At 42.7% G+C, this 16,675-nt stretch overlaps 2 protein-coding genes across 2 annotated transcripts; one reads left to right on the top strand and one right to left on the bottom strand.

The window, feature by feature from the left end:
- The first annotated feature begins 1,818 nt into the window (after positions 1–1,818).
- On the top strand, positions 1,819–4,942 carry LOC149828325 (uncharacterized). Its single transcript, XM_090016823.1, has one exon. It carries the CDS (start codon positions 2,178–2,180, stop codon positions 4,491–4,493), a length of 2,316 nt encoding a protein of 771 aa, XP_089872949.1. The 5' UTR covers positions 1,819–2,177; the 3' UTR covers positions 4,494–4,942.
- An 8,170-nt stretch (positions 4,943–13,112) lies between these two features.
- On the bottom strand, positions 13,113–16,675 carry LOC149828326 (uncharacterized). Its single transcript, XM_090016824.1, has one exon. It carries the CDS (start codon positions 16,564–16,566, stop codon positions 13,777–13,779), a length of 2,790 nt encoding a protein of 929 aa, XP_089872950.1. The 5' UTR covers positions 16,567–16,675; the 3' UTR covers positions 13,113–13,776.

Here is a 16,675-nt window from a genome sequence, read left to right on the forward strand (position 1 = left end):
TCAATTAATGGGCCTGCTCTCCTATTAGGTAAAACCAGTGTTGTGAGAGGCGTACGCCTCAGTACCTGAAGCGTACGCTTCAGAGGCGAAGCGCACGCTGAAGGTACTGAGGCGTTGAAGTGATGCGCCTAAGGTAAATATCTGATTATTCAGGTAACTTTTATTATATGAAAGGCCACACCCCCAAACAGTTGAAATTAAGTCAATAGATTTCAGAAAAGTGGTATTTAAACAAAGGACCCACGTGTTTAGACATCCATTTATATTAACCAAAACAGCAAGAACTGCAAGGCTTGGTTGTGAGAGGCATAAGCCGCAATACCTGAGGCATACGCCTCAGAGGCGAAGCGCAGGCTCAACGCCTCGCTTCGCCTCATCGCATTTAACAACCTTGGGTAAAAGTCCAGGTTTAGGGCACGACCAACCTTGCATGGCTCAACCGTGATAAAGCAACAACAACCCACATGCGCCAGAGGGATTCGACTTTGGACACTCAGCTTGTATGTGTTGTTGAAGTGCAATGTTGGGCCTGCCAATTCCTTTCCCAATCCAGTATTTTGGCAAAACCACTGTTTCCAAACAGCAGAGTGCATGAGAGCATCAAAGAAAGCCCTAACACACTTCCGATCAAGGCTCCCAAACTTAGTCTTGTATACAATATGGTCTGAATTGCACAAGGTAGGAGAAAAGCCTCAAATCCATTAAGTCAGAAGAAATGTTTTAGATCCATTTACCCCTTGCTCCAAATAGTGACAAATACAATGAGATTTATGAAAAATCTTGCGAGAAATTAATCAAAAGTTAAAAACGGTAATTTTTCATGAGTTTCTTTGTCAAAAACATAAATATCGCATTTTAAACATGATATTTATATTTTTATCAGTTATTTATCGTGAAAAAACTGTGGTTTTTATTTTTGAAAATTTGTATTTATATTTTATTGTAAAAGTTATATTATTATTATTATTATTATTATTATTGAGATTTTGACAAAAATTGCGAGATTCTCAAATTTTTTTAATTTGTCACGAGTTTGCTGTCAATATTTTGCCATTTTTAACTTTTGTCATTTTTAACTCCAAACAGATTCTCTCTCTTTCTCTTACCCACGCGAACATACATATTGGAGTCCTAATCAGCAGTGTTGTGAGAGGCGTACGCCTCAGTACCTGAAGCGTACGCCTCAGAGGTGAGGCGCACGCTCAAGGTACTGAGGCGTTGTTGTGATGCGCCCCTCATCAACCTCCGACCAGTTGTGACCACCGACCACCGGAGTTGCTGTGCTACAGCTGCTGCTCAGTCTTCTCCGACCACCGGACGACCGGCATATCCCTGGCTTCCGTACCAGCTGGGCGCGTGGTTCTCTTACTACCTCCCCTCCCACCACTTCACTTCCATACCAGTTGTGAGAGGTGTACGCCTCTAGCTTCGCCTCATCGCATTTAACAACCTTGCTAATCAGGTGAAATCATATGTCACCAAATTTATGCATTAAGCACTTGATTGCCCTTCAACAGGCATCGGGCCTCACAACTGACAGGCCTGTTCTTAAGATGGAGGGTGATCAAGTGTTTAATGCACAAATATTTGTGCAATGACATAACACCTGATCTTTTCACTACATATTGGGCCTGATCCATCCCCAATTGGTCAATGGGATGAGCATCGACCCGGACGGTTGATAAAAACATTTTCGGTGAAAAGCTTCTAATATGGACCGGATTAGTGGGTTCACTGTTAGACTTGAAAGTCCGATCCGGTTTCTGAAACGCTTCCCGTCCATTATCCTGAGTGCAGACGGACGAACCTCACAGATAAAAATATCTCCCTCTCTCTCTCTCTCTCTCGTATAGGCTGAAACTTGCACCTGCTAGTCGTTCATATACCCTCTAAAATCAGCACGGTTTCCCTATCCTTAGCTGTTGTCACCACTCTTAGATAATCCCACTTTCTATTTTCTGATCAATTTCCACAACCAAGCTTGAGTGCCAACAACCATGACCAACAAAATCTTCTCTCTCTAGCTTCTTTCTAACACCCCAATCATAAGACTGTAATCTCTCTCTCTCTCTCTCTCTCTCTCTTATGCCTCCGGCATAATTCCTTTACCAAACACACTTCCTTCCACTGCAACAACAAACATTCAGAGCTTGCATTTCCTCTGACTTTGGCCCAAAATGTATGTCTCTCCAGTTCTACAACCTCCCACTCTTTCTCTGCCTCATAACTTGTCCACCCGCAAACCACCTTGGTTTTTCACTAAAAACCACTCCAAACCCATCTTTTTTTCATCCACCCCACAACAGGCAGAGCTTACCATACCTCCACCCTCCAACACAAATCCTTCTAGTACTCCTCCCTCTGTAATTCACCAAATTCCTCCAAATTTCACCTCCAAAGACCTTATCAGCATCATCCACAGGCACAATGATGGTGGAACCGCCATAGACGTCTTGAATTGGGCATTGAAGCAGCCGGATTTTGTGCCCGAACCTTGGCTAGTCGATGCAACTTTGCGACAACTGGGAAGCGAGGCGTCTTTCGATCGAATGAAGGGTCTTTTGAATGAGTTGAATCTATCAGGGTGCAATATCACGCCAGGTATGTTCTTGATCTTGGTAGAAAGTTATGCGAAATTGCATCTGATCGATGAAGCGGTTGGCGTGCTTAGTGAAATGGAACAATTCGGAATCGAACCCGAAATCTTCATTTACAACAACCTATTGAATTTTCTTGTCGATGAAAACAAGCTAAAGATGGTTGAGTCTGTGTATTCTGATATGGGTAGGAGAGGGATTAGCCCAGATGTTTCTACTTTTAACATTTTAATCAAAGGACTGTGTAAGGCCCATCAAATTAAGACTGCAATTTCTATGGTGGAGGAGATGTCTGACTATGGTTTGGTTCCAGATGAGAAAACCTTCACCACTCTCATGCAGGGATATATTGAAGAGGGAAATTTAGATGGTGCAATGGAAATCAAGGAAAAAATGACAAAATCTGGATGTAAACTTACCAACGTTACCGTTAACGTCTTGCTTCACGGGTTCTGCAAACAAGGGAGAGTAGAGGAAGCTCTCAATTTTATAGAGGAAATGACCAGGGATGGATTCTACCCTGACAAGTTCACTTTCAACACTCTTGTGAATGGGCTGTGTAGAGCTGGACATGTTGAACATGGTCTTGAAATATTGGATGCAATGCTTCAAGAAGGGTTTGAACCTGATATTTTCACTTATAACACGTTGATATCCGGGCTTTGTAAATCTGGCCATATCCAAGAGGCCATGGATGTCCTGAACCAGATGGTGTCGCACAATTGTTTTCCTAATGTCGTGACATATAACACTCTGATAAGTGCTATGTGTAAGGAGGATAGGATTGAAGAAGCTACTGAACTTGCACGTGGTTTGTCGGCCAAAGGCCTTTTACCGGATGTTTGCACATTCAATTCTCTGATTCATGGACTCTGTAAAGTCGGGAAGCTTGGGATTGCCATGGACCTGTTTCAGGAGATGCAGGAGAGTGGGTGCCCACCAGATGAATTTACTTACAATATGTTGATCAGCACACTCTGTTCCAAAGGGAAACTTGAGAAAGCCCTTGCATTGTTAAGAGGAATGGAGTCCAAAGATTGTGCCCGAAGTGTGGTTACATATAATACCTTGATTGATGGGCTATGTAAGAATCAGAGAGTTGAAGAAGCAGAGGAAATATTTGATCAGATGGAGCTTCAAGGAATTTCAAAGAATGTTGTGACTTACAACAGTCTAATTGATGGTCTCTGCAAGAGTGGAAGAGTTGAAGAAGCTGCCGAGCTAATAGATCAGATGATAATGGAAGGATTGAAACCAGACAAGTTTACATATAATTCATTACTCTCATTCTTTTGCAGAGCAGGAAATATAAAAAAAGCAACTGACATTATTCAAACAATGACTTCAAATGGTTGCGAACCGGATACTGTAACTTACGGAACCCTAATTGGTGGTCTGTGTAAGGGAGGAAGAGTGCAGCTTGCCAACAAGCTACTGAGAACAATTATGATTAAGGGGATGATTCCAACTCCACAGACTTACAACCCAGTAATTCAAGCACTGTATAAGCAACAAAAGACAAGAGAAGCCATGAGACTCTTTAAAGAGATGGTGGAGAAGGCTGGACCTCCCAATGCTATCACTTACAAGATTGTATTTCGAGGTCTATGTTGTGGAGGAGGGCCCATTGGTGAAGCTGTTGACTTTCTTAAGGAGATGATGGACAAAGGTTTCTTACCAGAATATTCAGCATTTTCCATGCTAGCTGAAGGTCTCTGTGCTCTAACAATGGAGGACACACTGTATGAGCTCATTGATCTAGTTATGGAAAAGGCTAACTTCTCTGCTAGTGATATTGCTGTTGTAAGGGGTTTCCTTAAGATTCGTAAGCTGGATGATGCAATGGCTGCTGTAGGTCGTATCTTGAAGAGCCATAAAACTAGAGAAAGATCATAACAGTAAGTGTAGCAGGAAGAATTTTTGGAAGCTAGCCCGCTTATTCAGACTAAGCTTCACTTTTCCATTTTTTTTATTTGGTCCTTCTGTAATGAGTAGATAAAATCATAAAACTTCTTATTTTTGTGTGGAACAACAACCCAAAGAGCATCAATGGGAAGAAACCAGCTGAAATGAATGTGCTACTATGTATCATATTCTAGAGAGGCTTTTTATCCTTTTCCAAGTATTCTTCCACTTGCTGCTGCAACTGGAGAGAAGATATCGGGATTTATTTGCTTCATTGGATGAAATTGTCAATCAGTTTCAGAGGTAAACATTCACAATACCTCCAGGCTTAATGCTGTTATCATTGAAATCTTGCAAATGATCTTTGCTGTTGAAAAACTCAGGTGTTCCTGTATCGACTTGATTCACATGAAAATATATACCAATTGCCGTTAAATTTATGAGGGTTGTCATATCACAAAATACTTAGTACAATTCACACAAGTATTGTAGTTTCATGTCCATACTCACATTGATGCCTCAATCACATAATTAATAGCAAAATGCACAAGTATCATGTCTTCATGTTCATGCTCATAGTCATGCTTCAATCATGAGTAATTTGTATCCTGAAGCATTCTTTGAGTAAATATTATAGGAAAAAACGTTAGTTGTTTATCCTTGAGAACATGTGCTTCCTCAAGGAATACCTCCCACTAAAATTCTCGAAGAGAAAAATGGGGAAAGAAAATCACAATGTTCTACCATCCTTGCCTAATTATTTTTTCCTTTTTCTTACTTGAAATGGTTGTCATGGGAATTGGGGGATGATGAAACTGAGAAAATGTTGCAGCAATTTATCAAAGGGAGCTTTTGTGACATGCAGATCAAAGATCTACAAAAGGAATTAAGACTAACACAATCTGCACTTCCTCTGGATTGGATGAACAATTGGGAATAGGTCCGTCTCCATGGATGATCAGTTGTCAATTTCTTGCCCCGGTGTATATGCTAATTACAATTTTTTCTAAGATGTTTACCTGTTGGATGATTTATGCAAAATTCAAGTGAAAAAGTCCATTTCAACTCATTCTATTATTAGTCATCGCAAGATCAACACAGAAAAGCCATGTCGAGCACTAACATCTTCCACTCCGAAGTAAACTTGAATGCATCCACAACTTGCTGACAAACTCACCTAGCATCTGGTGCATATGGTCTCTAAAGATGCATCCCCGGTCTGAAACCCTCAAGGCAGTAGGAAATACTCATTCTGCTTCACCATGGCCTAGCCAAGTGGGAAGCTTGCCAAGGCCACAAGATCTGATTAATCTTGTTTATTGGTTCATTTATGTTCATCTTGATACAGCTGACTGGTGCTTATGGCAAGAACACTGATTTTCTTGCATCTTACTTTAAATTATTTTAGTTGCTCATATATTAAATGTTATGGTGGCAAACGATATTTGGATTACATTAGGGTGTGTTTGAATGACAGATCTGATGTGGGGCCCACACCAGTTCTGACGTTCACTCAGAGTGCCTCAAATCCCTGATCTGAAACCCCTATTACCATAGCAAATCCCGATTTTCTGGCCCCACATGCAGGGTCAGGTCAGGGAAGACCTCACTTCTGACTGCGAAAGGCATTCAAACACACCCTAAGATTCACAGAGACCCTAGTATTCACAGAGATGCATCAGTTCCACAAACCTAGTAAAAGAATAAGGCATCTTCATGAAATGCAGAACTGCTGCTTTTGATTTTTCTTTTTCTTTTTCTTCCACTTTTAAAGCTACCATTATGTAGCCATTTAGAAGGTCCAATCCCCACATAAAGAGAGTCCTTCACCACTGACATTCATAGTGCCATTAGCAAGATGAATAGATATTTAAATAGCTGAGAGCTGCAGGGCATCCTTCTGCTGTTGATCATATTTTTTCCATCATATAACCTAAGATTTAAAAATAATCTTTGACCAAGCTGAAGATACTTCTAACCTATGTCACATGGGTGCGGGTACGGGTGCGACACGGGTGCGGTGCAATTTAAAAAAATTTGGACATGGGGACTCGGCTATATATATATATATATGTATGTATATATATTAAAAATATATAAAAATATATAAAAATTGAATTTTTTTAGTTTTTTGCCCTAAAAATGAACAAAAATAGACTCGATCAAAGTTGACCGAGTACAAAATGTTAACAAACTCGGCCCCGGTGCATTGACCGAGTCCGACACTTTGTTGACCGTATCCACCCCATGTCTGCACCCGTGTCGGGGCGTGTCAATGCGGGTGCGTCGACCCCCTAACCGAGTCCGTGTGACATAGCTTCTAACTTGGACAGTTCCCATGTCATAGGTGCATAAATAATGGCATAGCTCTGAAACTGCCATTGCTGGAAATCAGTTCTCGTCTGTTCTTCCTTGGTGTTGTAGTACCAAACCCATTAATAATGTCTTCCTGTAGTGCCTGATCTTCCAAGAAGATGGGTGGTTAGGGAGACGTTCCCTAATATTATTTTCTTCACTTAATAAGCATGATCTTCCTCCACAAATTGTAGACTAACGTTTAAATAAATTTACTGGAAAAAAATTCCTGTGTGCTTGATGGCTGATACTTTGGAAATGCATTTCAAAATGTAGGGCTTAATCTAGGAAGACAACCCTTAGTGGCATGTCTTTCTCTCCACCAAGAATCAATATACAATCAAGAATCCTACCAAAATCCATCTGGTTCCCAGGTATTATCTTGTTCTAAAAATAGGAAAAGCCCTCATCACTAGGGTCTTCAATCTTCATTAAGATAGTAACTTTTTCTAGTTTATCAACTTGCTCTATTCCTCTGACAAGCCCCATAAGTTCATTGCAGAGGTATATTTTGCAAGGTGAACCCTTTGACTTACTATCCTCCTGCCTCACATGATCTAGTTACTTTAGCCTGCCAAGGCATCGATTCTGTCATAGTTATATTTGTCCTTGCATGAAAGAATTCTTACTCTTGCCAAAACACCCTTCTGAAGAGTCAATATTTTATCCTTTTTCAAGAGATCCAATCTACCCTGTGGCTCCAGTGATTCTTATACCTGTTCATTAGTTTGTCTGTGAGAAAGGCGTTTGGGTCTCCCTCCCTTTTCTTCATAAAACAAAAGCAAGAAAGGATGCAAAAAGTGACCAATCTGCTCAATTTCATTCTCCCTTTTGGCATTTTTTAAATTTGAAATTCCTGCTGAGTTTTGTCGACAGCTCCACAAATGTCAATGCTCTAACCAATGTAGTTCAAGCTTGAAGATCAAGTTCATCCACTTCATTCTTACCGTGAATATTGATGTGGCTCAAATGGAAGGACCTACTTGCCAACACACTACAGATAGGCAGGACACGTTTATAATCAACCAGAATCCAATGCACGGATGATACATCCATCCTGAAGTTTGAAAATTACATGAATAAGCAGTCTCCAGATGTCCCAGGGCTCAAGTAGCTAATATGCAATTCCTTCTTTGTCTATCAGTGGATGTTATTCCTTGGGATATGTCATATAGGCTGAAGATTTATATTGAAGTCCCATAGTACGGCCTTCTTATTGACCCAAAAATTTAAATTTGAGATTTCCTGCTAAAACCCTTGAGGTCCCAATGCCCACCAGGAAATAGGAGTGGCAATCGGGTCGGGTTGGCATGTCGGGTTGGCTGGTCAGCACACCTCAACACGAACCAGACCCGTTTATTAAACTGGTCGGCTGTGGCAAACATGAAACCGACCCATTTATTAAACGGGTAACCCGACACAACACGGTTAACCCGTTCAATAAACGGGTCGGGTAAACGGGTTGGCTGGTCGGGTTCGAGTAGGGGTGACAATTTCTGACACAACCCGCCAACCCGACTCTTAGGCGGGTTCGGGTTGGGCTTAAGCCAACCCGTTTAATAAACGGGTCGAGCGTAACCCGTTTATTAAACAGGTCGGGTTCGGGTTGGGGGTATGCCAACCCGCCAACCCGGCTGACCCGTTTAATAAACGGGTTAGGCGAGTGGGTCAACCCCCCAACCCGTCTGCCCGACCCGTCAACCTGCCAACCTGATCCGTCAACCTGACCCGCGAACCTGAAAACCCGTTTACCCGACTCAACCCATTTATTAAATGGGTTGGCGGGTCGTGTCGGGTTACCCGTTTATTTAACGGGTCGGGTTCGTGTTTGCCACAGCCGACCCGTTTAATAAACGGGTCGGATTCGGGTTGAGGTATGCTGACACGCCAACCCGACCCGATTGCCACCCCTAGGTTCGAGTAAATGAGTTGGCAGGTCAGGTTCGAATAAACGGGTTGACCCACCCGCCTAACCCGTTTATTAAACGGGTCAGGCGGGTTGGCATACCCCTAACACGAACCTGACCCGTTTAATAAATGGGTTAGGTGGGTCGACCCGTTTACGATACAAACCCGTTTAAGCCAAACCCGAACCCGCCTAAGAAGCGGGTTGGCTGGTCGGGTTCGCGGGTCGTGTCAGATTTTGCCACCCTTACCAGGAAATACACCCAGACCTTGCAGCAAGGAATGCCACTTGTGGGGTTTTAAACTTGTGATGTCCCGTCAACTTGGTGACATTCGTAAGTTGCCCCTACCAGATGAGCAAAGCCCTTGTGGGCTACCAAACTTACAGTTGCCATTCATGTGGCATAAAACTTTGTGGGCACTCCCCTAGACCACAATGAGCCTCCTTCGCTCTGCAAAAGGAGGCGGCCACACAAAGACTCAAACTCGAGGTAGGGGAGACCTCCCTACCACGAGCCCTACACCATGTTGCCGACCCCTTGAGGTCAACATTGTGCATTTTGGTGCGTGAATTTTCCAACTTAAGCAAACCCCTTTGAGTGGAAGAAATCACTCAATCAAGTTTAAGTTTGGCCCTCTGTTAGTCGACAAGGCAAAAGATCCAAAGACAGATTCATTAATGTGTCACATTCAAACAGCAATCTGCTTATTGCAGACCAAGGTTTCATTGATCAATGAGAAAACTGAAACTTGGTCCGTAGGGGTGTCAACAGGCCTGGTTTACCCGGACTCGACCCGAACTAAACCCTATAGGGTCTGGGTATTGTGATAAATAAGAAGACCCCATTAAGGCCCGGGTTTCAGGTCCGATTAAGACATGGACCCAGGTATAGTTTGTGAAATTTTATACCAGACCTGGATCCGACCTGAGTTCCGATTAAGACTCAAATTTTCAATATAAAAATGATAAAAAGTATGGTTTTACGGGGTTTGGTTCATGTAGTTCTTATCAGGTTCGTGTATGATTTTCTTATAGTAGATCTGATTAAATCCTGGTCCGAACCCGATACCATACCCAAAAATCTAGTCTAAGTCTGGTTTTACCTGGGTCCGAACCAAACCTGACCCATTGACACCCCTACTTGTCGGTGTCCCTCTCCAAGATAAATGTTGCCTCATATATGCCTAGGGGTGTCAATGGGTCGGGTTTGGTTCAGACCGATGTGAAACCAAACTTGGACCAGATTTTCGGGTATGGTATCGAGTTCGGACCCGGGTCTAATTGGGTCCACTATAAGAAAACCATACCTGGACCTGATAAGAACTACATGAACCAAATCCAGACCATACCCGGTAAAACCATTTTTTTTTTATCATTTTTACATTGAAAATTTGTGGGTCTTAATTGGAACTTGGGTTGGGTCTGAGTCTGGTATAAAATTTCACAAACTATACCCAGGTCCATGTATTAATCGGACCTTTGAGTCCGGACCCGGGTCTTAATCGGGTCTTCTTATTTATCACCATGCCCGGACCCTATAGGGTTTGGTTATATATACCCGATAACTGTCTGCCAAACTACTAACAACTGCTGTCAATGCAGTATGGTGGGACCAAACACAATAGTACTATAGAGTAGCGACACATCTCAGCAGAATTATTGAAAGGACATGAACTCCATTTTCTTCCTGTTTTTTTCAGTTGCACGTGCCGAAAAATCTTGTGATATGGTTCGTATAATCTTGTAAATTGGACGGTCATGATTTGCCAGATTTTGTGGACATTGATCAATTCTACACTGTAAGCATCCCAGTCAATGTTGCAAATATTCAGGGTCATAGTAAAATTTTGGACTTGTTAAGGTACGTGGACACCATGCTTCTATAATGGCCTGTTAGAATTAATTATCCAACAAAAAATCACCTGTATTGGGATGCATAACAATCCATATTTTCAAAGATATTCTCAGAATTTCTGTTATAGGAATGATAAAATTGGATTTTCCTGGACATTTCAGTGACTCAAGTAAGATATATAGCAATTTCCTGGTGTTTATATATTGCTAGGATATTCTTGAAAATTAAACACAGCTTAACTGAACGATCTAGCTCGTACTTGTGAAAGCTAGAAACAAGCACATGCATCTGATCTAGGGTTGAAAATTGATTGGTTTCACCTTTCAGAACCTTCACCAAAAAGAATGATCAAATAAACCTTCTCCATCATCAAAATCTTAAAAGCTACCCTGCTATTTATTTGAGGCCTTACTTTTCCTATGTTCATAATCCTCTACCTTTTTTTCTTGGTGCATTTTGCTTTATATTTGCTCTTCCTTCCTTCATCTGAACCAAATCCACATGCTAGTTGAAGCAAGGACGAAGAGCATCTATTACTTGTTGCCAAAGAAAACAGATATTAGTAGAAGAATGTAGGGGTGGCAAAATCTGACACGACCCGCCAACCCAACCCGCTTCTTAGGCGGGTTCGGGTTTGGCTTAAACGGGTTCGTGTCGTAAACGGGTCGACCCGCCTAACCCGTTTATTAAACGGGTCGGGTTCGTGTTAGGGGTATGCCAACCCGGCTGACCCGTTTAATAAACGGGTCAGGTTCGTGTTAGGGGTATGCCAACCCGCCAACCCGGCTGACCCATTTAATAAACGGGTTAGGCAGGCGGGTCAACCTGTTTACCCGAACCCGACCCGCCAACCCGACTCCGACCCGCCCGCTAACCCGCCCACTAACATGAAACCGACCCGCTAACCCGCCAAACCGTTTACCAGACCCGACCCGTTTATTAAACGGGTTAACCATGTCGTGTCGGGTTACCCGTTTAATAAACGGGTCGGGTTCGTGTTGAGGTATGCTGACCTGCCGACACGACCCACCAACCCGACCCGATTGCCACCACTAGAAGAATGTGTATCCATCCAGTGATAAAACGCTTTTGGCACTGACCTACTTTTTCTATTGTTTATAGTTTGATTATTATTCTTCTATAATCAGCGGATTAGTTTCTCTCAAGGAGGCAGAATTGAGCATCCAAGGCTGTTAAGTTTTGCTGTTGATGCAAGCTATGAGATTTTAGGACTGCATATTCAGAACAACGGAAAAATGGTGGTCAACAAGCAAGCTCTAAAGTGCAAAGACCCAAAAGCCGAACATGCAACTACTTGTGATCACTACCTCAGTATTCTTGCAAATTAATTGGCATTCATGGAAAAAGAAATGTGTGGATTCCATGTGATGGTTTCTGTATGATTTTCAGGTCAGTGTTTCTTGTAAGTGTTCAGTTTTCAGAAAGTGTTCACACAGCCATGCACTTGCATTTGCTGCAAGCAAGCATCACAGTGAGTTCTTGATATAAAGTCTTTCTTCTTCATGGACATCCTTTAATTAGATGCTTTAAGCTCTTCATGATATTGAATTTGTGAACTGTTACATTGACTTGAATGTTTCTGATTTCTTGAAATTCTTCATATGGACAGGCTACAGGGTACCTATTTATGTCTAAAATTTGCTCTGGAATAATATTTTCTGTGTAAGTCTATCAGTATCTCTGTCAAATGAGTGCATTCAAAAACCTAAATATTGTCCAGGCTCAGGCTAGTCTTCCAAATGGAGGTTTCCTAACCTCTAAAATGATATTTTGATATCATGATTAAGCATGTTAGATGCCTGACATACGACCTGATCAATTTTCCTAATTTTTAGCTTAAATGGTAGGAATTATGAGAAATCAAGCCTCTCAGTGATCTTGCACACTGCTAAAGCATGTATGCATTACTGTCACCTATGCTAGTGTATTAGCTTTCAAGTTTGAGCTAAGGAAACAATTACATGATTGAAAGTCGTCTAGAAAGAAAAATTGCTCCTATAACTACTGCCACTAGTGAAGATGTAAATCTCTTTTTATGAAATGTCAAATCTTTGCACTCATAACAGCACCATGATGCTGAGTTGATTTTTAGATTCTTTTGAGGGTCACCCTAACGCTGTTCTTTAGATAATGCTACTGAAATGTCAAAACTTGAGTGTTGAACCCATGAATTGCAGGGACAGTAAAGAGACTTCAAATGTGGTGATTTTATTTGTTCCTGTTAACAAGTCACTTTCGCATTTTCAAACGAATTTTCTGTGAATTTATCACTATTGAATCGCAGGAAATTCAATTTCTCACCGATACTTGCAACTATGGTTGCAGTTGAGCACCAAGAAATTTGAAAGCCAGCAGCACCATTGAATTACTGATTTACTTCTTCCGGCAGGATTACATTGTTCGGTGGTTTCAAAAGTTACACTACTTGCTACTTCATCGAAAACAGGAAAATCAGTAAAATCAGCATGTGATGTTTTTCCACTTCAGAATAAATAAATGAAATATATGATATAATGGATGTGTTACAACAATTGGATGCCTCCAATGAAACCTTGTGTGGTGCACGACTTTGGCAATGCAACTCCTTGCACATCCAAAATCTACAGCACAAACTTTGCCCCCAAAAAATTGGCTCACTTCAATGACCTCAGAAAAGACCTTCAAAACTAGTAAAAGAATAAGGCACCTTTGTGCCAATCATTTCTCTACACTGGGGACAACTCTCGGCACAGGAGCTGATAAAAAAAAATCTCAGCAACCAGATGCGATTGATCACAATGATAATAAAGGGAGCTCATTTTTCGGTGGCAATCCCCTTCTAACTTGTTCACCAGAAGGGAAACCTCTTCCCAATAAACATATGCATATTCCACACCTCATGAACACATGGCTCATTTCTTGTCTGCTTGCCAGGACACTGCCTCGTGTGGAACCTTAAGCAATTTGTTCAAATTCTCTCAAGACCTGCCTTCCCATGGTACAGCAAGTTAGCTCCAGCCTCTATCACTTCATCGGAGTATATCAGGTATGCATTTCTCGTTCTGCAGCACCCAAAGAAGTATGGGAATCACGGAGTTGGCACGAATAGAGAGCATCGGATGCATGAAAAAGTAGCTGACTTCAAATCACTACGCAGTTTAACCATTCTCTATACTCCCAAACTTGCAGATTCCTTGAACAAGAGTGTTGTATGTAACTCTGTTTGGCATAACGCCCCTTCTCATCATATCATCCTGCAGCTCAAAGGCGTTTCGCAGATACCCATTTACACAGCACCCATGTATCAAAATATTATATGCCACTGTATCAGGATTCAAACCTTTATCAATCATTTCTTTCCACAACCTAAAAGCCTCTTGCAAGTCACCCATCTTGCAATACTCATGAATAAGAATTGAATATGTAATGCAATCAGAGGGTACTCCATTTTCCATCATCTCTGCAAGAAGCCCAACTGCTTCTTTAATTCTACCTGATCTGCAGAATCCCATTACTAATATATTATAGGTGACTGTATTTGCTTGGTATGCGTGACACATTCTTTTATGCAAATTCAGGGCATCTGTCATTTTTCCTTCCCTAGCATATAGATCAAGAAAACATCCAAAAGTCACCTTATTTGGAGGGTAACCTGTGACCAACATCTCCTTGCAGAGTAGCTCTGCTTTATTCACATGCCCTGCCTTACACAAGCCATTTATCATAACAGTGTAAGTTATCACATTGGGCACGCATCCATGGATGACCATCTTCTCCCACACCTTAAAAGCTTCCATGATGGTTCCCTGTTTGCAGTAAGCATCAATGATCATTGTATAGATTGTCTCATCAGGTATCATTCCTCTTTTCTCAATGTCTTTTAAAACCTTGGACAATTCTTGCATTTCATTATTCTTGCAAATTCCAGAAACAAGCACACCATAGCAGACTAGGTCCAGTTGAACTCCTCTATCTTCCATCTCTTTACAGATAGTATAGGCATCCTTTACTCTTCCTTCCCCACAATATCCATGGAGGAGAGCACTATAACACATTGCATTTAGTCCTTTATAATTTTCTCTATAGATATCATCAACGAATTGTTTAGCCTCTGAAACTCTGCCAGACATACACAGAGCACTAATTAGAGGCCGGTAAGTATATGAATCAGGTTGAAGACCCTTCTGTATCATTTCCTCTAACAGCTTGAGAGCTCTTATGGTGTCCCCTCCTCTACAATATCCATCTATCAGAACATTGTAGGTAACCTCATTTGGCTTCATTTTCAGTTCCAACATTTCATCAAACAGTTTGTGAGCCTCGACCATCATATTTGCTCGGCAAAGACCGCTTATTAGTGCAGTGAAAGTGTAAGTATTCGGTAGTACACCATGATCAGACATTTCATACCGGAGCTTAAGTGCATTCTCAAAATCCCCCACCGCACAGTATCCGCTTATCATCGATGTATAAGTAACTACACTTGGTGACAGTCCGGTATCGATCATCTCCATGAATAGGCCCTCCGCCTGACTCGTCTTGCCTAACTTACAGTGTGCATGAATCAGAGAATTGTAGGGATAAACTGTCATTTTAATCCCTTTCTTCACCATCTGATCGAAGAGAAGAAGCCCATCATCCAATCTCCCATTCTTGCAGTAAGAATCAATCAGAATCGAGTACGTAATAGCATTAGCCATTAGACCTTTCTTCTCCATCTGATGGAAGAGATCCTTTGCATTATTCAACTTCCCTATCTTACATAACGAATTAAGCAACGCATTGTATGCAAACAGATTGGGTATGATCCCATGTTTCCCAAGAACACCAACAATTTCAAATGCTTTCTCGGTCTTCCCTTTGATTCTCAATCCATCGATAACGCGGGAGCAAGAGGCTTCGCTGGGAAGAATTCCGATTCCAACCATCTCCCCGATCAATTCCGCCGCGCCATCAACATTCTCAGCCTTACACAGGCCAAGAATAATGGTGCAATACGTAACAACATCAGCATTCAATCCCTTCGTCGCCAGCGATCTCTTGATCTCGACGGCCTCTGCAACTCTCCCCATCTTGCACAACCCATGGATCAACATATTGTACATAACAATATTGCAATTCACACCCTTCTCCTCTGCTTCAGACACCAAAATCATAGCCCTATCAACCTCCCTTCTCTCGCAAAAACACCGAACCATCACAGTATACACGAAACCATCCGGGCAGAGACCGGCTTCGACGAGCTCTCCGTATACCTTCTCCGCTAGATCGAATCGCCTAATTCTCACCAAACCGTTCAGAACCTCGCAGAACGCACGAACTCTCGGCAACAATCCATGGCCCCTCATAAACACTAAAACCCTAACCGCGCGCAAAACCCTCCGGTTCTGGACGTACGCCCAAATCAACAGATCGAAGCCGGCGCTCGACGAAAGGCCGCACCTTTTCCTCGCGGCCATCAGCGACTCGCAAACCTCCATCGACCGCACCGATCGGAGGAGCAACGCCTGAAGAACCGAGGACGCCGGCCAGAAGAAGTCGGATTCGAGCAGGGAAACGATCAAGATGCAGAACGAGAGCGTCGAGTGATCGAACTTCCGGTGAAGCGCCAGGAAATTGAAGAAACCTAGGGCGAGCTTCGCGTCGCCTAGGGTTTCGACGAGCACGTCCTCGACATGGTGCGGCTTCAGGTTCTGCGAGACGAAGTGGTTGTCGAGCGAGAGGGCCCAGTTCCGCCGATCACCTCGGACGATGGCGCGGAGGACGGAGAGGAACCCTCGCTCCCTCTCCTCTTCGGCCACTGAGGAGCAGAGACGCCTCCGGCCGGAGAGGAAGGGACGGTTCCGGCAGCCGGTCCGACCAATCCTTCTCGCGGAGAGGATGTCATCCCCGAGGAGAGCGCCGATCGAGGTCACCGGAAAACGAAGAGGCCGGAAATCCGGCGGCATTGGACAGCGAGGTTATCTTTTCCGATGGGGTCCTCCTCGCCGGAGTCCGGCGACTGTGGGTCGAGTGCGGCGGGCTATCTTCTCTACACTACTCTACTCTCTCTCTCGC

Source organism: Nuphar pumila, chromosome 9 (assembly GCF_984573655.1).
Source record: "Nuphar pumila chromosome 9, dmNupPumi1.hap1.1, whole genome shotgun sequence".
In the NCBI taxonomy this organism is placed as follows: Eukaryota; Viridiplantae; Streptophyta; class Magnoliopsida; order Nymphaeales; family Nymphaeaceae; genus Nuphar; species Nuphar pumila.

Bases quoted from the DNA above. Each gene is read 5' to 3' on its own strand.
- LOC149828325 (XM_090016823.1), top strand. From the start codon at position 2,178: ATGTATGTCTCTCCAGTTCTACAACCTCCCACTCTTTCTCTGCCTCAT.
- LOC149828326 (XM_090016824.1), bottom strand. From the start codon at position 16,566: ATGCCGCCGGATTTCCGGCCTCTTCGTTTTCCGGTGACCTCGATCGGC.